Source organism: Pomacea canaliculata, linkage group LG12 (assembly GCF_003073045.1).
Source record: "Pomacea canaliculata isolate SZHN2017 linkage group LG12, ASM307304v1, whole genome shotgun sequence".
NCBI classification, from domain to species: domain Eukaryota; kingdom Metazoa; phylum Mollusca; class Gastropoda; order Architaenioglossa; family Ampullariidae; genus Pomacea; species Pomacea canaliculata.
In genome coordinates, this window is record NC_037601.1 from 9,894,286 (window position 1) to 9,913,354 (window position 19,069).

General features: G+C 46.7%; 1 protein-coding gene across 1 annotated transcript; it reads right to left on the bottom strand.

Annotated features, from left to right (window-relative positions):
• Positions 1-6,633: 6,633 nt before the first annotated feature.
• LOC112553185 (transcriptional repressor scratch 2-like) lies at positions 6,634-18,159 on the bottom strand. Its single transcript, XM_025220240.1, has 2 exons — positions 15,900-18,159; positions 6,634-11,552 (listed from the first exon to the last, which is right to left on the bottom strand). Exons 1-2 carry the CDS (start codon positions 16,078-16,080, stop codon positions 10,792-10,794), a joined length of 942 nt encoding a protein of 313 aa, XP_025076025.1. The 5' UTR covers positions 16,081-18,159; the 3' UTR covers positions 6,634-10,791.
• Between the last annotated feature and the right edge of the window lie 910 nt (positions 18,160-19,069).

Consider the following 19,069-nt stretch of genomic DNA (forward strand, 5'->3'; position numbering starts at 1 on the left):
TGTTGGCGCTGGATGCTGAACCTGACAGGACTCCGACCCCTGCACCGACACCCATACACTCTCTCTGATGCCAAGGACACCTGTTGCTACATCAACGACAACCTGCTTACATCCACTACATCAACATCGCAAAGTTGCTCCAGGGAGGCTTGTCTATGTTGTAATTAGCTGACCTTTGACCCCAATCAATAATACTGATGATGATTACGTCAAAACGAGTTTTTTCATTTGACAAATAAAACACTAAGCCAGAGGCCTGGACAAACTGGACAGTCACATGCAAGAGAGATATTAATCTGTCGATGGGGAAGGAAAAGCCTAGTCCGCTAGTGAAAACCAGTTGCGAGGAAAAAAAGAAAAATTACCGGAGCCAATGTCAGACGTGCCTGGAATTCATTACGCTAGTAATTACACTAACCATTATACTAATAATTACACTAATCTATAGTGATACGGTCTTTGGTCAGTTATTTATATTGCCTGGGTGTAAATACATTGTGTTGTTGATGTGTGTTGATGTTGGGCTGTACAGGCGTCACCCACACCTGTGTGTACCAGTGATGCACAGTTTTATCACCTGTCATCTCCACAGTGACGTGCGGGCTTCCGGCCACGCACCTGGCAGTCTCACACCACGCCGCCTTTGATCTTGCAGTTATCGCCACTAGTCGGGTGTTAACTTTTTACACCTGCCTTTTAGCCTCCAGGGTAGTTTACATGGACAGGGGCCCTGCCACTCGAGGAGTAACTCTTGTCCGACATCAAATACACACCAGCGCTCACACGCACTCGCACACACGGAAACATTCATTCATGCCGGCACCCACACACGCATAAACATGACACAATCATGCTGAGAAACCAAATTTCCCCAAGTGATCTTGGTGCAGATGAAGACATATTCTTCTCACGCTCCAGTCTGGCTGACCGTTTTCCCAGCGGACCAGTTACATTCCCTTTTCAGCTACAACGGTTGTAATACCTAATGGAACATCATCAATAACATCGACAGCATCTTAGAAGCCGGAATAGCAATCTGAGGGACTAATGAGCTGCCACTGTTGTGCCCAGCGTAAAAGCTCGACAACAAGTTGTTTGTCTTTGATGAGTCGTAGCTCAGCTGACATTAAACAACACGTCGGCCATGAAACTAGTTTAGTATCACTTCCGGCATTCATAGTGTAGCATCAAAAGTCTTCTATCTGGTGGAAGGAGATTGCTATCCAACAACGGAAATTAACGGGGCAAACTTCGTTGGTGGGAGATCAAAGGGGTGACATCGGGTGCCACGTGACAGCCGCAGCTACCTGTGAACCGACTGTTGCAGGTGGACCTGGCAGGAATCGCCTGGTGTCAGTGGTGTGACTTCCTGTGATACAGCTGGGGAGTTCTGGTCAAAGTTCACTTGAAGTGAACACACTCTACTTTCTACTGCCCGAACATTCCGGCATCGGGGACACTACATGACGTCACCAACGACACTTCCTGCACGTCAACGGCAGTACTTGACGTCACTAAACGTGCTTGATGATTTCATGACCTCCGACCTTTAGTTCCCCCACGACCACGCAGTGTAGACAGTGCACCCAGACACATTACTAGCTTTCGCACTTTTTTTCTTGCCTTAGGGAGAAGTTGGGCTTCAAGACTTCCGTCAACGAGACAAACCCAGAACGTGAATCGTTGGGTCCCTTGCGGAACCTCCCAGGCCTGTGTAGGTATGGCAGGCTGGCTGGCTGGACTGCTGGCGTCACTGGTAAGTGGTAACCTCTCCTGGCTCTGAACAAGTGTGTCAACGGCAGAAAAGCTTGTCAAAGTCCTTCAGCTGCAAAGTTACATCAAACAAGGGAAGAACCCTTCTTGTTGCTGTTTGTACTTCATCGCTTTGTGTAGATAACCGAAACAAACAGACCGTGGAGAGCTCTACCAACAGAGTTTTTCAAGCTTTTCTCCTCAGTCTAGGTGTGTGCGCATGCGTGTGTGACTACATTGTAAAGTTACAATTTTCTTCAAGCTTTTCTTGCATTCCTCTGTGTGTGTGGGCGTTCTTTGAGTATCTAGCGTCCCTAAGGAACACAATGCTTTGTGGGGTTTGTGCATGACTGTCCAGTCCTATTTAACGGCGACTGTCCCCTGTCCAAAGTTTAAACATCAGGTCATTAATACAAAAATCCACCTCCACAGATCGTACATATTGATTGACATATCAACTATATTATGGTGGACCAAGAGATGAGTGACGTACACTTCTGGTGGGACAGTAGATGAGTCACGTGTTCACTGGTTGAAACAAGACACATGAGGACACACCCTGCTGTACACTAAGATGTGCGTGCACGTGTACACGGAATCTGTGTTCCAGTGAATATGTCAGTGTGTGTGTGTGGAGGGGGAAGGGGCTGGGAGTCTGTTTTCATCATCTGGCCATGTGACTGTGTGCGTCCCAGTGAATGTTCTGGCGACGCGATTCAGGTTGTAGAGAAATCTTATGCTTTGTATTCTCGAGCCAATGTCTTCCTGCAGCCAACCGTGACCGTTCAGCCGACTGTCAGCAGGACATGTCTGGGCAGCGGGAAGACAATCCTCCAGCGGCACCTACACTCTCATCAGACACCCGGCTTCGTTCTCATCATGAATATGGGGGGTGGGTGGCATTCTCCTTGAAGATGAACACCATCACTGGGTGGGGTGCATGTTGGGAGGGGGATAAGCTAGTTATATGTCTGTGTGTGTGTGTGTTGGGGGCGGGGGGGATGTTGATGCTCGTTGCCTTAACATATACTACGGCTTTGTGTGAATCTGTAAACGACAATAAGAGGTTTTGGCGGGGACATGACGAGTTGCAGCGCTGATGACAGTGATGACAGTGCCGTGTGGCAGTCAGTGTCGCTGTTCAAACCTCCATTGATCTGGACAGCGTACACGTCACCAAGGGAAACAATAGGTAGACAAAGCTTTTGGAGTTCCACTGTTTGCTCCTCCGAGTGGGCACTGCAGGATATTGGACAATCGATTGCCTTAAAATAAGGGGAGAAAAAAAAAAAAGCCGACAGCCTGTTTCCACCAGAGCCCAAGTCGCTGAACCGGTAGCACTGGTCTCGCGAGGTTCCAGAACAAAAGGCGGCGGAGAGCGAGACTTGAAGAGCCGCGCGGCGCGGACCACTTGTAGCGCAGGCTGATGACGCAGGGCTGGTGACGACACCCAACCCTCGATCGATACCCTGTTCCAACAAGTTGATCGATGGTACCCGGCACCCGGCAACCAACCACCCGTCTCTCCAGCCGCAGGACCATGGTCCTGGCACCCGCTTCTCTGTGCTGACCTTCACCGGGGAGACCGTTGTACTGGGGTAGGGGGGAGAGACCTGGGGGGAGACCGTCTGCACTGGGGGGAGACCGTCTGTACATGGACCACTGAGTACAAGAGGGAGGGAAGGGCTTGTAGGAGGGAGTGAATGACAAAGTGGGAGGGACAAGGTGAGGACGGAGTGTGGGGTGTCTAAGTGCGAACTGCGCAGAAAAAGACAAAGCCGTTACACTTTGTGCGCGTGCTTGACGCATGACGTCAGGTCTGACGTGCGTGGCTGCTGCCCACACTCCACCAATTTCAGTTACCATAGTAACACAGCTTTGTCCAATCTTTGTCGACTAGCCAGTGTTTTGACTGTCTTGGTTTGTTAGTACTTTCACAGTCTTCTTGGTCAATGTTTCGACAGACTAGTGGCCGAGGTTGTGGTCGTTGTTGACGCGTACCACCCGTCGTTTGGCCGGGTAGCGGCAATGGCGAGGAGACAAGGAATTAGCTTCTTTGCTCCCTAGAGCGCACGCTCGAGCGCGAGATCGCATCAAATTTTCATGGACCACCAGCTCAACCCGCGCGCCACAAGAGGAAGGGCTGGTGGCAAGGAGTGGGGTAGGGGCTACAGGTGGGTGGCGGTGTTCTGTGGTGGGGAAGGTGCCTGAGAAGAGAGGGGGAAGGTGGCTGTTAGGCATGAAGAGCCAAGTCCGAAATCAATACGTCACTTGCTCTCCATCATCCAGTCCCGGCCTCTGGCGACGCAAGCGCCGGTCCAACCTGTTTGATTTGAGTCGCCTCTCCAGCCACCGGTGTCTGTTAGCAACCTGCACCCACCTCCCCCAACTTCCCCATCCACCCCATCACGTCTTTACCTCCGGGTCTAGCTCTGGGTGCGTGTCATCGGTCATGGAGCACGTGGGGTGGTGGTGGTGGTGGTTTTCACATGACAGTTGCGGCAAGCTCGGTGCATTGATTGTGAGCGCAGCTCACCCGTCTTGTTGCCATGCGCATTGTCCACAAGTCGCACACAAACGTGGACCCGGGCCCGTCAGCCAGCACCTGCTCACCCTCTGTGGGCTGCTACGGGCATCGAGTCGTCAGCACGTCACCTTGGTCACGTGACCGACACTACCTGCGCGCCTGACTGAGTTTGCGTACTTCTCCTCTCCTTTCCCCCCATCTCTCTCTCTCCTAGTCGATCTCTGCTGTCTCGACACAAAATACCTCCGTGCATTTCCGCTGTGATCATTTCCTTGCAGCTACGACTCCACACAGACAGCCATCCATCCAGCAGCAGCGCCATGGCCTGATGAGTCCATTGCAGGCGAGGCTGACGTTGACTGTCATGAACCTGTCAAGATCCCCAACTCTTCAAAACAAAACCATAAATAATTACTGCCTTCAGCAAGAAACTTCGTGTGTCCCTTACAAATTCTTTCAGACCACACCGCCAGTCCACAGTTTACAGGGTTTTTCCTTTCGCGTGGTGTCAAGTTCTCGATGTTTTCCATTTCTCGCGTGATTTCCACCTCTCACCTACTTCCGGCTTCTCGCGTGTTTTCAGTTTGACAATGTGGGACTGTTGTGTTCTCACACACAGACACCTCAACCACAGAGTGTTAGCACACACAGACATACACCTCATCCACAATGTGTTCACACACACACACACACAAACACACCTCAACTACAATAAAATTATATTATCACACACACCACAACTACACATCTCGCGCATTCTAACACAAACCCACCCTCGTTATTGCACTCGTGTTCTCGTTACACCCAAACACCACACACACACACACGGTCTTTTCAGAGGACACCCTTCCTGACCCCGGGTCTTTGTCTTCCCGAGGTGCCAGCGGCACGGAGCATGCGCAGTCGGATGTCGCGAGAAGTCGGGCGCCTGGGCAGGCGCGTGCTTGCTGATGCGTGACGTGTAAGACCCTGATCGATAGCGAGGCTCGCTTCATCCGGACAAGATCCAGCAACATCCTCCCAGTCCTGGCGGGCGCCTGGGTGCTGATGGAGTTGGAGGGGAGGAGGTTGTAGGGAAGTGGTGTGGGGAGAAAAGCGGGGAGGAGGAGGGCTGCAGCTGACAACATGGTCTGTGACACCTGGTGACGTGCCGACCCCTGATACTCTCGAGAGAAGGCAGTCAGGAGTGTTTTTATTCTTTTCTCGCTAAATAGTAAATACTTTAGGTTGCGTTGCCTACCCTCCATACCACATACAATGTATGATAGTTCCCTACATGCTCTTCTATTGCTCTTGTTTTCCTTTAATTTCCGGTCGTTATTCCTGTCTAAAGAATTTCTTTGTATTGTTATTACTTATTCTTATTTTTGTTCGCCAGTTATGACTATCACACGTGTGGGTCTGACTGCTCGAGGGCGCTGGCGATGTACTACGTGTGAGCACGCGCTGAGTTGAAGACAATGAAGAAGACATGGGAGACGATTTGTTGGAGGCTGGCTCCCGATTGGCTGACGTGTCACTGAGCTAAAAGCCTTCTGATGTCGTCTATCATCGTCCTGCCCCTCCTTTTGTTGTCTCGCCGCCACTGTTTATCTTCCCGTGGGTTTGCTGTCCACAACAATCCACAGGATGTGTTTAGTCGGAGCCTGTCCGAAACATCTCTACTGGCCTTCTCCACCCTCGAACCACACCTGCTGTTGACAACAGATTAGTCTAGTGCAGCTGGCTTCACGAGTCATCAGTTGGTCTTGACTTGTCTACTCTAAACTCTTCATACATGTGTTGATGTTGACTTGTCTACTCTAAACTCTTCATACATGTGTTGATGTTGACTAGTCTACTCTAAACTCTTCATACATGTGTTGATGTTGACTACAATAAACTCCTTGATGTGACCAGTTTTGGAATGAGCATGTCTCGTATGAACATGTTGGGTGTATGTGTGATGTAAGTATGCTGGGTATTTACCGATCATCATGTTTATTAGTGTAAACAAAGTGTGGGCATGGCTGGAATCGACCTACTGGTAAAACTTCGCGGGTATGAGACACAACGACAGGTGCATGGTGAGACAAGATAGCAGGTGCATATCAGTATGTATGAGATGGAAGGTGCAGTGTGTAGAAGACAAGATAGCAGTGCATGTAACAAGATGGCAGTGTATGTAACAAGATGGCAGTGTATGTAACTGTATAAGAACTGACTGTCAAAACAAACACAAGATTGAAATTGTTTGTACTGTCACTAAGAACATGGCCGACACTGCGCAGTTGGTTGTCATCAACAGCAGCAGAGAGGGAGATAATAAAACACAGTGTGTGTTGAACAGAAGTGTTCTTTGAAATAACAAATACATAAATTTGACAATTTGTTTTAAAATTATGACAGAGAAATTGAAACAACCGACACACATCTGGAGTAGCAATGGAATGTATTGGCATCATACAACTCGGTGAGCAAATGAAAAACACAATGTAGATTCTCTCCTCATGACATTTGTTCACATTAAAAAAAACACACAAATAATTATGAAGAACTAAAAATAATAACAAAAGAAAGTAAATGTTATGCCAAAAAATAGAAAACTGGGTCAACAGACGAATCGGTGCATGAACCGCTAAAAACATGAGAAATAAATTATAACACAGTAGTAAATTGTAAGTAAAAACTCCACTTACATACGAATAAAGAGAGAGTAGCCGATATTGCACATATTGCATATTATTGCAAGCTTCTGTATATGCACACAATATGAACAACACAAACATGACGAAGGTAGCGGAAAAAATGGATGCGAGAAGCAAACTGATGTCACATCCAGTATTTATGGCAACTGTTTGTGTACAAAATTCCATACAAAAGAGTTTGTTGCTAATACTAAAATATTATACATGTATGACTGGTCTGTAAAAAAAATCTGGCTTCAAAATGATGAATAGATGAATAAGTACATCGAGACTGCTGTACATGTTAAGTAGATGGGCCCGGCAGGGAAGGGGGCAGTATTGCCACAACTTGTCCCTCTGGTAACACAAATGTAATACTGGTAAGGTAATAGAAACAGATCATATCAACACACAAACACCCAGACAGAAAACACACACACAGCGAGACAGACCAGCGGATACAGAAGCTGGGCAAGCAATGGAGTACAATGCACAACTAGCTAGTGACCAGGCCTGCTTGCTGGACAGGTAAACAAACACAAGTAGTAAGCAGATTTGTTTACCACACTAGTTTGAAAACAAACAGGACTAACCATAAACCATATCTGTTTACTGGGCTAGTTTGAATAAATACAATAAGCAAACATATTAAAAGAACTAGTTTTGATAAACACAACTAAGATCTGTTTACTGGACTCATTTAAAAATAAACACAGCTAACCACTGAACAAATCTCCTTGCTGTTTACTGGAATAAGCACAACTACCTAAAATGCAAATTTCTTTACTGAACTAATTTTAAAATAAACAAAACGAAGTAAAGAGCGGATCTGTTTATTTAATTTAAAGAAACTACACAAAAAGCTAATGAGGTTTACTAACTGGACTGGCTTCAAAATAAACACAGCTAACTCTTGAACCGATCTGTTTACTGAACTATGTTTACAGTAAACCAACCTGAGGCGAGACAGTTTCAAAAGGACAAGGAAGGAAAGTGATTAAGTAAGTGTTCCATTTCATTTATTAAAAGTGAAAGCAGTCACTGTATACGAGTAAATATTATTGTTGTTGTTGTCGTCCTAGCATCCTAAGAACGATCTAGTCTGTTCTTCAAAGTTTCATTTTTATTTATTTCTTTTTTTTCTTTTTTCTTTTTTTTTTTTTTTGAAACCAAAGGAGCCGACAGGGTACTTGTACGGTGCATAAACAACAAAATCTATTGCATAACTGATAGCTTATTCAACAAACTATGCTTGTTTTTACCCAAAATATTTAAAATTATTTTTTGTACTTTACAGTCTTGTATACTTATTTTTCCCAAAAAAAAATCAGCTACATTTTCATACTTATGAAAATAGTTATCAGCAGAAAATAAACTGAAACATGCTGCTCTTGAGATAAACGGTAATTTGGACAAAAGTTCCAAAAAGGACAAATTTGGTTTTAAAAAAGTCAAAACCTCTGTAAAATGTCAACTCTGATGAGGTGTGTAGTTAAACACCATTTAAAAAAAACACAAGACATGATTTTGTAGCTCACAACCCGGAATGATATGATTTCTCGATAAACAACAACATTCTTGGACTAAAAAGCTTCATGTACGCGGCCTACACATACAGAAATTGTGGCTGACTCGGCGGGTCATACAAAAACTGGAAGGAAAAATGAAAAAATAAATGAGTTGGCGAGGATGGTCAGCATGTACACGGCCTACAAAAATACACAGCGCGCGCTGCATGGCATGTGTCGGGGACAAAAGTAGATTTTGTAAGTGATATGTACACAGTAACTAGCAATATATCTAAATAACATGGTCTTAAAAAAGATTTTCGTGCAAGGCATGTAGAGACGATTGCTCACCTGTGTGTGGTGTCAAGTAGAGGCAGACCAGACTGCATAAGGAAAGACGCAGACATGTAGATATGTGTGGCGCTAAGTGCATAATAGTTGAGGACGAGAGGCATCGGTGGTCCGGACACGGCACGTAGCTACTCGTAGCTATACAGTACGTGACGACACGTAGTTACACGGTACGTGACGGCACGTAGCGGCACGTAGCTGCACATAGCTACACGGTACGTGACGGCACGTAACGACCGCCGTAAATCCGTTTGTCGAAGGGACGGACGTGGAATCGAGTGAAACTGGAGAGGGATGGGCATGTGGGAGAATTGTAATGGGAGGATGAGGAGAGAAAGAAACAGAGATAAAGGAGAGATGAGATGACTTTCCTCCCGGACACATAAACGAGGTTAGGAGGAGGGAGAGATGGAGACGTGCACAAAGCGGAGAAGTGGATGGGATACTTAAAACATTTGTTGTAGCTCTCCTCCCTGACAAATAAAAATCGGAGAGAGTGTGTAAATGTGTCTGTATACATTTGTATGTTTACGTGCATTAGGGTGTATGTGCGTTTGTGTGCGCGCGTGCGTGTTTGTGGTGAGGAAGGTATGTTTGTGTGTTTTCGCGTGCGGATTAGGGTGTGGAAATATTTTAATAAATCCTCCCCTGTGTACATTGCGCCAGACAAGTACATGTACAATGCTGGACTGAGTACTTCACGGGTACTGTACGGGTAGATGTATTACAGACAGCGAGGTGCCAGGACGAAGAGCAAAGAGGGGGAGGGGTCACGTGACTCACGATGCGTGTAAAGGGGTTTGGGTGACCACGAGGTTATAACGCCAGTAGGTGTGTGTGTGTGTCAGTGAAGCTTTGACAGGTAAGGTGGGTTGGGAGGGAGGCAATAAAATGTAAATCAACATGGTTGTCTTCTCATAACGGCCATCTGTGTGCGAATAATCAATGACAGTGGAGTACACTCAGTAAATACGTGAATAGGAAACTATCAGTAACAAGTCAACAAGCAGTCACTAAATGTTCTAGAATGTTTCAAACAGACACGTGACCAACTTTCTTGTATTATGAGCTTCAGTCTCGGTTTTCAACTTTCACATAGGCACTGTTGTAGAGGCAATGCGCATGCGTTAAATCGCGCATGCGCAGGTTCAGACGGAAGTGGAAAATAAATCAGCACTTAGTACAAACATTCAGCGTCATGTGAACACATGTTCACATCCCTTCAGGCACTGGAGTGCAGTGGCACTGCGTCATAACGCTGACCACCCGAGGGCCCAGCACGGGTACAACTCGCTCGACCAACAGACAGTTCACTTCTTATCAACGTCTTCCTTATCGCTCTTATCTTCTTGTTAACGTTGAGATGATTAGCGAGAGAAAGAGAGAGAAAGGGAGAGAGAAAGCTGGGATTCAGTCGTCCCTGACTTGTTTTCCCCGTGCTTTATAAGAAGTGGGAGGAGGGGAGAAATAGAAATACATCATCAGCTGTTTGTCAACTGAATACAAAAAAATAATAACACTGTATTCGATGATTCAAAACAATATTGCACTGCATGCTGGGATGGCTGGACTCAAACTGTTCAGTCAGGTGTAATTCTGTTGACTTGGCAACTACTTCATGTTACATTTTTCCTACAATATATCTACTACTCATTCAACTGAAATCCGATCTTCGTGTGATAAATTCTGGATCTTTACATGTGGTGCGATACACTTGACTTGTTCACTCGACAGCCATTGTGTTCACAGTCAGGAATCAGATTAATCAAGGCCTCCAGACTTTAATTGACCACCTTCTATAGTTTTTTTTTCTGTTTCTTTAAATATGAGGGAGGGAAAATCCTCCGCACAAGTGAGACCGGAATTTCTTGACTAAAAAAAAAAAACCACATCGATACGCTTGACTGGCTGCCGACCTTTGAACTCTAAATTCTCTTTGTTTATTGTTAATGACTGCCGGACTGCCTGACTGTCGACAGATTCCCGCCTAGTCTTTGATGCAGGCCGACTCGTAGTGCTTGTTGAGGTAAGACTTGAGAGCAAACGACTTGTTGCACCTGCGACACGTGAAGTGCTTGAAGGCCGAGTGAGTCTGCATGTGCGCGCGCAGGTTGGAGCGGTCGGCGAAGGCCTTGCCGCAGTGTGCGCACCCGAAGGGCTTCTCCCCCGTGTGTGACCTCATGTGACCCTGCAGCAGCCAGGGGCGGCTGAAGTGTTTGCCGCACACGTTGCAGGTGTGGCGGAGGTCGTGCGTGAGGATGTGCATGGAGAGGGCGGGCATGCTGACGTACACCTTGTCGCAGTGCGGACATTTCTTGGCGCTCTTGCTGTCCAGCGACCGGTGAGTCTGTTTGTGTCGCGACAGGTTGGACGACGTGGCGTAGTCCTTGCCGCACTCGCTGCACGTGTACCGCTGCCTGCCGCCCGCCGCGGGCCGCACCGCCGCCTCCGCTGCCGCACTGGCGGAGCTCTGGTGCGAGTCGCTGCTGCTGTCGAGGGATGTCCTCCGTCGGGACCGGCCGTCGCTGATGAAGAAGGCGTCGTAAGTGTAGCCAACCGTCACACCGTTGTTAAAGATGTGATTGCGGTTCTGCTGTTGTTGTTGCTGCTGCTGTTGCTGGTGTTGTTGGGCGGACTCTGTGGCGGCCGACTCGCTCAGCTGACCCGGCGTGCTGGGTTCTACGTGGTCATGGTCAGCGTCGCCGCCATTCTGGATTACTGGAGACGGGATGACATCACGAATGTACCCTGGAAAACAATACAACGAAACGTAAGTCATCTGGCGACAGGTGAGAGAGAATAAGGTGAGACACGAAGGAGGAGAAGCAGTTAAAAGAGAACAAGAGGTAGACGAAACACACAAGGGGAAAAAGACAAAGAGAAGCTGATGCTCTTTGCAGCGTCCTCCCCAGAACAGTCTCGGCTGATGCTGTGTGTTAGATGACAAGGCTGATGATATAAAGAGTGAGAGTCATCACTAGAGAGAACTTTAGGGGAGATCCAAGAATAAGGAGTAGGGGTAGACAGAGGGTTGGCGAGATAAAGAGACTGTCCTTTGTTTACGAGTGAGACTGCGCTGTGTCGCTGGACGGTGGGGGACATGGCAGTTCCAGCTTCCACTCATGTCTGACACAGTGGGTGGGTCTAAACTCGGGGTGGAGAGGACATTGGAGCATGGAGTCACCTTCTAGCCGGTTACTCTGTGCTGACGTCATAGAAAACAAAGAGAAAAAGCCCACCTGGCAGTGGATTCATTTAGGCAAGAACAAGAACTCCGACGGGAAACTACGCATCAATCACGGGAGGTAACTGCAGGTTTAGTGGTGACGCACTTGCTGTCGCTCAATATTTTCTGTTTATCGAGAAGCCAAATGGGCTGACAATTAGTTGACTTGTAAAGGCCCTGCACTCTAGCGCCACCACGCTCGGCTCCCGAGTTGATGTGCCGTCAGCCCTACACATTATTGCTGAGAGCATGCACTGTGGGCTCCACAAATAAACCCACAACAATGCAGGCATCACTGTCGGAGAGAGGGACGAGGGCCTCCAGCGTCAGAGAGCGATCACACTCTTGTTAAGGAGCGCAAAGAACTGGTTCCCAGAACAGCAGGGTGGGCACGAACAGTCGGCCCACAGAACACCAGGGTGGGCATGAACAGTCGGCCCACATAACAGGATAAAGAAAATGAAGAAATGGCCCACAGAACAGGATGGAGGGCATAAAGAAATGGCCCACAGAACACCAGGGAGGGCACGAGCAGTCGACCCACAGAACAGGAAGCGCTGAAAGTATCTAACCACCTCCCCAGCTCCCTCCTCAAAATAACGTCAGATGATGGAAATAGACCAATCAACGAGTGTTTTTCCCATAATTAACATAGTAAATAATAATCACAATGCATAACAAAATGTAAACAAAGTGTCTTTCTGTAAACCTAACAACAACTTCTAGTTTCTTGTTTAAGAGTTGTCCTTTCCAGACCTTTTGACTGCGGCTTGTAAGTATATGGATCACACACTCTTTCTCCTTCCGTCTCTCTCTCACACACTCCTATCCCTCTGACCTTTGCCCCTCCTTACCCTCACATGTCACCTTAGGACTGACTTTCGGATCAACTACGTAAGCCTCCCTTGTGCATCACTGACAGTAAATGTTTATAAAGTGTAAACCTGTAAGGAATCAATGGCAGGCCAGTTAATTTTTCGTAAACAAACTCTGGCTGTGGTAGGACTGCAGACACCAGCGACACCAGCGACACCACAGTCAATTACCGTCTGCCTAAGTAGCCTTGTCTTCCCCTTTGCACCCATGTTTCTCGTTGACAGTCGCTCGTCAAGCTCGCCCTCCACCTTCAGGGCTCGTGCGGCGCTAAAAATAGCGCAATCAATATGGCGGCCAACTTGTTGCTGCCATGGCACAGCGCTCCATGTGATGACGTCATGGGGCACAAAATGGCAGCCGACTGGCAAGACCACCAGCGCTGCCACTCGCACGCACGCACGCACGCACACGTACATACACGCCCATGGGCCGAGGGAGAAAGAGAAGAGATTAATCTGGTTCCGCCGGGATCGAAGCTGGGACTTCATCCTTCTTTTCAGAGTTGAGAATAAACAGCCACGTGAAATATTCGATTATCTAAAATGATTGAGTCTGGGAAATTAAAAAATTGCGGTCTTTTTAAGAGACAGCCAGCCGGCGAAAAGACCTCAAAAAAAGTTTTTGTTCTGATCAAGGCAGCACAAAAAGAAAAAGTGACATTTCTCCTCTGTCTTTATTTCATCATTCATTTTTTTCTTCAAGTTTTGCTTGTCCTTTCTTTCTTCTGCGTAAACAGAAATATTGTAGGACGGGAGTGTAAAGAATTAATTTTGGGGGGAGAGGGGCAGGGGAGTGCAAACTGACAATACACGAAATTACTTTTGTTTAGAATCTTGATGTCGGTGATCATTATAAAGGCAATTAATAGTCTGATTGTTTATTATTGTTGTTTGTTTACTGATCATACTCTTATCAGGAAGGTCCACATCACAAGCAGCTCTCACCTTTATGACTGTCGACATTTTTGTCAGCTTTCTAATGTTTTATAAAACCACCGCCTGAAGCCAACAGATGAGTTTAGCTGTTTATTTGATAAACTAGGACGGAAAGGAAAAAATACGAACGAACAAATTAAAAAAAAATAAAAGAACTATTGCATTCAGGTGACTCGATGTTTCCTATGTGCGTGCACAAGTGCGTATGTTTATGTGTGTACGTGCATGCGTGGGCTGTCCTGTCTGCAAGCTAAGGTGTGTAGTCTCATGTCTGTAGGCAGCTGTCCTCGTGTCTGTATGCAGCTGTATCATGTCTGTAGGCAGCTGGTGTCACGTCTGTAGGCAGCTGTCATCATGTCTGTGTGCAGCTGGTCTCAAGTCTGTAAGCAGCTAGTTTCATGTCTGTAGACAGCTGTCCTCACGTCTGTATGCAGCTGTCTCGTGTCTGTATGCAGCTGGTCTCAAGTCTGTAAGCAGCTAGTTTCATGTCTGTATGCAGCTGTCCTCGTGTCTGTAGGCAGCTGTCTCTCGCCCTCATGAAGACTTTACGTCTCGGGTGAGGCTCGGTCTCTGTCGTGTGCCAGATTTTTCCTACTTTAATTATTCCGTTTTTCGTCCTTCTTTCTTTATTTTGACTGTTATTTATTTTTACTTGATTCTTCCTTTATTTTTATTCTCTGTCCTTCCTTTAATTATTTCAGTCTTTCTTTTCGTTCTTACCTATTACGTCTTTCCATTATTTAATTTTTTTGTAATTACTGTCTTTTTCTAATCGACTTCTAATTACCTCAACACTAGAATCTTTTTATCTCTCCTTTCATGGCATTACAGGTTCGTGCAGACTTGTAGCAGCAGCCCTCCACAATAAATCTCTCACATTACACGCTCATTACACTTGTAACAGCCCTCCACAATAAATTTCAAAACACTTCCAACATTTACTCTGACCCGGACTGTCTTTGTCATGCCGATTGTTCAGCCAGTTCTTTTAAAAAATTATTCTTTATTGAAAGATTTATTTATTTTATTTTAATCTTGTACACTGCGTCTTTTTTAAGCCGACGTTTCTTTTTCTTTTTCTCATTAGTGTCTCTCGCGCTTTCTCTCTCTCCATAAAATAAATATATTTGTGACCGTGCGATGTTTTTCAAACTGTAGTAGTGTTTGGATGGCTGACAAGTGAACTTTCGGCTGGTTAGTAGAAATGACAATGAAAAACTTCGAGATTTAAAGTAATTATCGTGACGAGGTGAGTAAAATTAATCTAGACAAGAAACGAGAAAATTAACCGCAGCCAATGGCGAACTTAGTTGTCTTGTAGAATAGTTGCTGAAGTAATTAATTATCTCTTGAGATTAAACTGTTAAAAACTATTTCCCTTAAACCACCTCGCTAACAAAGAACGAAGAATCGTACCAAATGTAAACATTTTCAAATAGTAAGTATTAAATATTAAAGAATAAATCAAGTATTGCATGGGCTCATTATCTCTCTCTCTCTCACAGACACACAGACAGACACACAGACAGACACATTCAGTAGGTTGATCGTAATCACGTGCAGAATGGGACACACACACAGACAGGTAGCAAAAGTACACTACAGTAGAATAACTTAGTTACACCTCTAGTGACTCTCTTTGTCTCAAGAAACGGACTCTACACATCTAGCAACTCATTCTCTCCTTTTCATTATGCATCAACTATTGTTGTAGACAGTTATATCACCGACATCTCTGTGTCTCTGTGTGTGTGTGTGGATGGACTGAAAATCTACCATGATAAACGTACACAACACTAGAATTATATACACAGGCCACTAGCACCAGTACTTGTAATGTCTGAGGTCGTGACACACAAATTAAAGACTAAAAATATCAGTTTCTATTTCAAGAGAGAAAGAGGAAACAGAGAGGGAGGAATGTGACAGCGGAAATATAAATATCTCCACCTGTGTACATCATGAGCAGAGAATCACCGCACCTCACGCGGAACATCCCCCAAGTACATCCCACCCCTTCACGAAGATACCCCGAGTACTTGCACATGCCGTACTTACCGTTGTTGACTGTGACAGTCAGCGGCTGCACGGAGGGGGAGATGGGGGTGAAGGGGGCGATAGCCTTGAGGCTGATGTCCACGTGATGGTCGTTGTCGTCATAGATGTCGCGCACGCGGTAGCTGTGGTAGGCGGCGTCCTCGCCCTTCAACGACTTCTTCACCAGGAAGGAGCGCGGCATCCTGTACACGCTGGTCACGACGATGACGACACTTCCGGATGCCTCTCAGCCACACTGGCTTGTTTCCCTTCGTCGAACGGGTAGAACGCGGGTGGTCAACGGACCAGGTACGCCAGGGACAATACCTGGAGAACTATTTTCTGGGACAATATCTGGAGAACTATTTTCTGAGACGTCAACAAAGATTTGATGAAATGAAGCTGTCGGAATGTTTGTGTGGCTAAAGGTTCCTGCTGGTGAGTCAAACAAAGTGTAATATCTCACTAGTCCCTTACCACTGCTGTTGTCATGGAGACGACGGTCATCTGATGTTCATCATAACATTCTGACTTTGATCATCATCCCGTGAACAGAGAGTCGTGCGCACCGAGTCATTGCATACTTTGTTCCTCTGCCTGCTTACAAATCATACTTTCAGAGTAGTGATGTCACACTCTAGAGCGCACACCAACAGACAGAACCACATGGACTGTAGAGGATGTCGTCTGAGTCAGAGTCCAGAGTGTAAGTGATGTAACTTGTTGGACTCAGAGAGGTGTTCATAAACCTTTCGTTGATCCTTCTTGAGGTCCACCATAGGCACATCATCGCACGCTCCAATCCTGGACTAACAACAACAGTTGGTGGACCAAACAAACAAGGTGACGTCTGCTTGTCAACAGAAGTTTTAGCACATCGGTGTTTACCACATGAGTTTTATCTAGCACATTGATACATTCTTCAAACTCTCCGCAAACCACTTTGAGATCACAGGGTAAGAATTTAAAGGATTTGAAGAGAACAAAACTGTCATCGAGTCACTTCCGATGTCCTTCTCTGGTCCAGTCCTGAATATTCAGACAAAACAGTTGCAACAAATCCTCCGCAGCTAAGGAAACCATTGTTGAAGTTTGTTTAGACGAGCATCAGAAGACAAAAACGAAACACCAGAACAATTTTGGATGAGTGCGCACGGATAAGGTGACATCATCGCCACCAGTGAGAATCGACTTGTTGTTTGTTTGTCCCAGAAGACAAGAAGAATGTACACGCCAGGTACACACTCCTGCAATAACAAAGTATAGAAGCCAGGCCTCGGATTGTTACACCTGTGGTGTAACCGATTACAAGTGTCTTGTAACAGACTACAAGTGTCTTGTAACAGATGAAGTGCCTTGATTACCCGTGTCTAGCAACAGGTTACACGTGTCGGGTGACAGTCATTCGTTGCATAGGAAGTCCAAGAGTTGAGAGTTTTGCCAGACGGGTGCGCAACAGTTCTTTTAGCAGACGACACAGTTGCGAGCCGCGGACCACTGGCGAGGCAGCGAGCAGACGACAAGTTGCAGACTTTTCTTGCGGCCCCGCACGCGCCGGTAGCTGTGCTGCAGGTTGGTCACAGTCTGCTGCATGTCCTCCCAAGTGCTGTGCAGCACGACAAGACGAGTGCTGCAGCAAGTGTCCACCCGTTCTCAAGGCGGAACAACAACAACGACAACACTGCCGTGGCGACTGTCGACGAACACTTTCGTGTCTCGAAAATTTCTTTTCTCTGTGCTGCTCTGGGAGCGGGGGAGAGAGAGACCTCGAAAAACACTCGACTTGCTTGCTCAGGCTCACCTTTGATGGGGTGGATGGTGGGGTAGATGCTTCTTTCTTTTTATGGTTTTTTTTTCCTGTTTGTTCTCTGTTAAAGTTTTGTGGGTTTGTTTTTTTCACCTGAAACACTTGTTGTCTTGCATCTCGAAAACTTTGTGTCCGCGAAATAACGGTCCGCCGTCGTTGAGATGGCTGCGGCACACGCCAGAGTCCCTTCCCAAGGTGACGGTTTTCCCACCCGCTCACATTCACTTGGCTTCTTTCTTTTCTGGAACAATTCTCTTCCGTGTTCCCCCCGCTCGCTCTCTCTCTCTCCCCTGGCCTTATGTTCACTGGAAAACTCTTGTTGGTTGTCGTCCGGCTGGCCTCTCTCCCTCTCTCGCGGCCTGTCCCGGTCGTCGCACGCGCCTGCCTGCAGTTTCTGGCATCCGCGAGGCCTGCACGCGCTTTATGACGCGGCGCGCGCTGCACCCGACAGATGGGCCGGCACGGGCAGACAACTCGCCTGACAGCGTGAATAGCGCCACTTCACGCATCGCACCCCGCCTCCCCCTCCCTCCTCACACGCGCACCTCCCTGGCCTGGGCTGACTGGGGGGCGTGGCCGCACCGTGCGTGCCTGCAGGCACACCACCCTCCCGCTCCCCCATCCACCCGCATGAGGCAGGGACCGCTCGCGCCACGAGATCACGTGGTGGGGGTTGGGGAGGGAGGAGAGCGAGGAGGCAGCCACCAGACCCTTTCCTTACCATCAGTTCAAAAGGAAAAAGTCGATGAGAAGGAAGTGCGACTCGTGACCGGGGTCGGAGGACACGCGAGGGAATAATATTATTTATGTTATGTCCTCCAAACACGTGGTCAGTGGTCGGTGGTGTGTGCACGTGTGTGTGTGGCTACAGTTTGCTGTCAGGACAGACACCAGTCTGTCTTTGGTCACATGTCGCCTTTGATACTCGAGGGCCGGAGGTATGGCCAGACTTGTAGAAGAGCATCACATTTCAACCTCTCTGACCAACCAACAAAATCGCTTTCTGCAAGTGCACTTCGGTGTCTATACTTGCTACTTTGCTATACTATAACAAAAACTGTACATAGCTATAGTAGCTGTAATAGCCATACCTGTAATAACGATAACTGCACACAACTGTATAAAACTGTAATAGTCATAACCGTAATAACCTCAATAGTAATAACAGTACATAACTGTAATAACAGTAATGGCCATAACTGTATATAACTCTAGTAGTGTAACTGTACTTAACTGTAATAGCCATAACTGTACGTAACTGTATATAACTGTGCCCAGCTATATATAGCTGTACGCAACTAGACATCACTGTACGTCGCTATAAATAACTCTAATAGCCATAACTCTACGTAACTGTATATAGCTGTAGCCTGTACGTAACTAT

What these genes read in the sequence shown, in the direction of transcription:
- LOC112553185 (XM_025220240.1), bottom strand. Translation starts at nt 16,080, where the DNA reads ATGCCGCGCTCCTTCCTGGTGAAGAAGTCGTTGAAGGGCGAGGACGCC. An exon ending in GACTGTCACAGTCAACAACG is followed by an intron (nt 11,553 to 15,899) that starts GTAAGTACGGCA and finishes ATTGTTTTCCAG; the next exon opens with GGTACATTCGTGATGTCATC.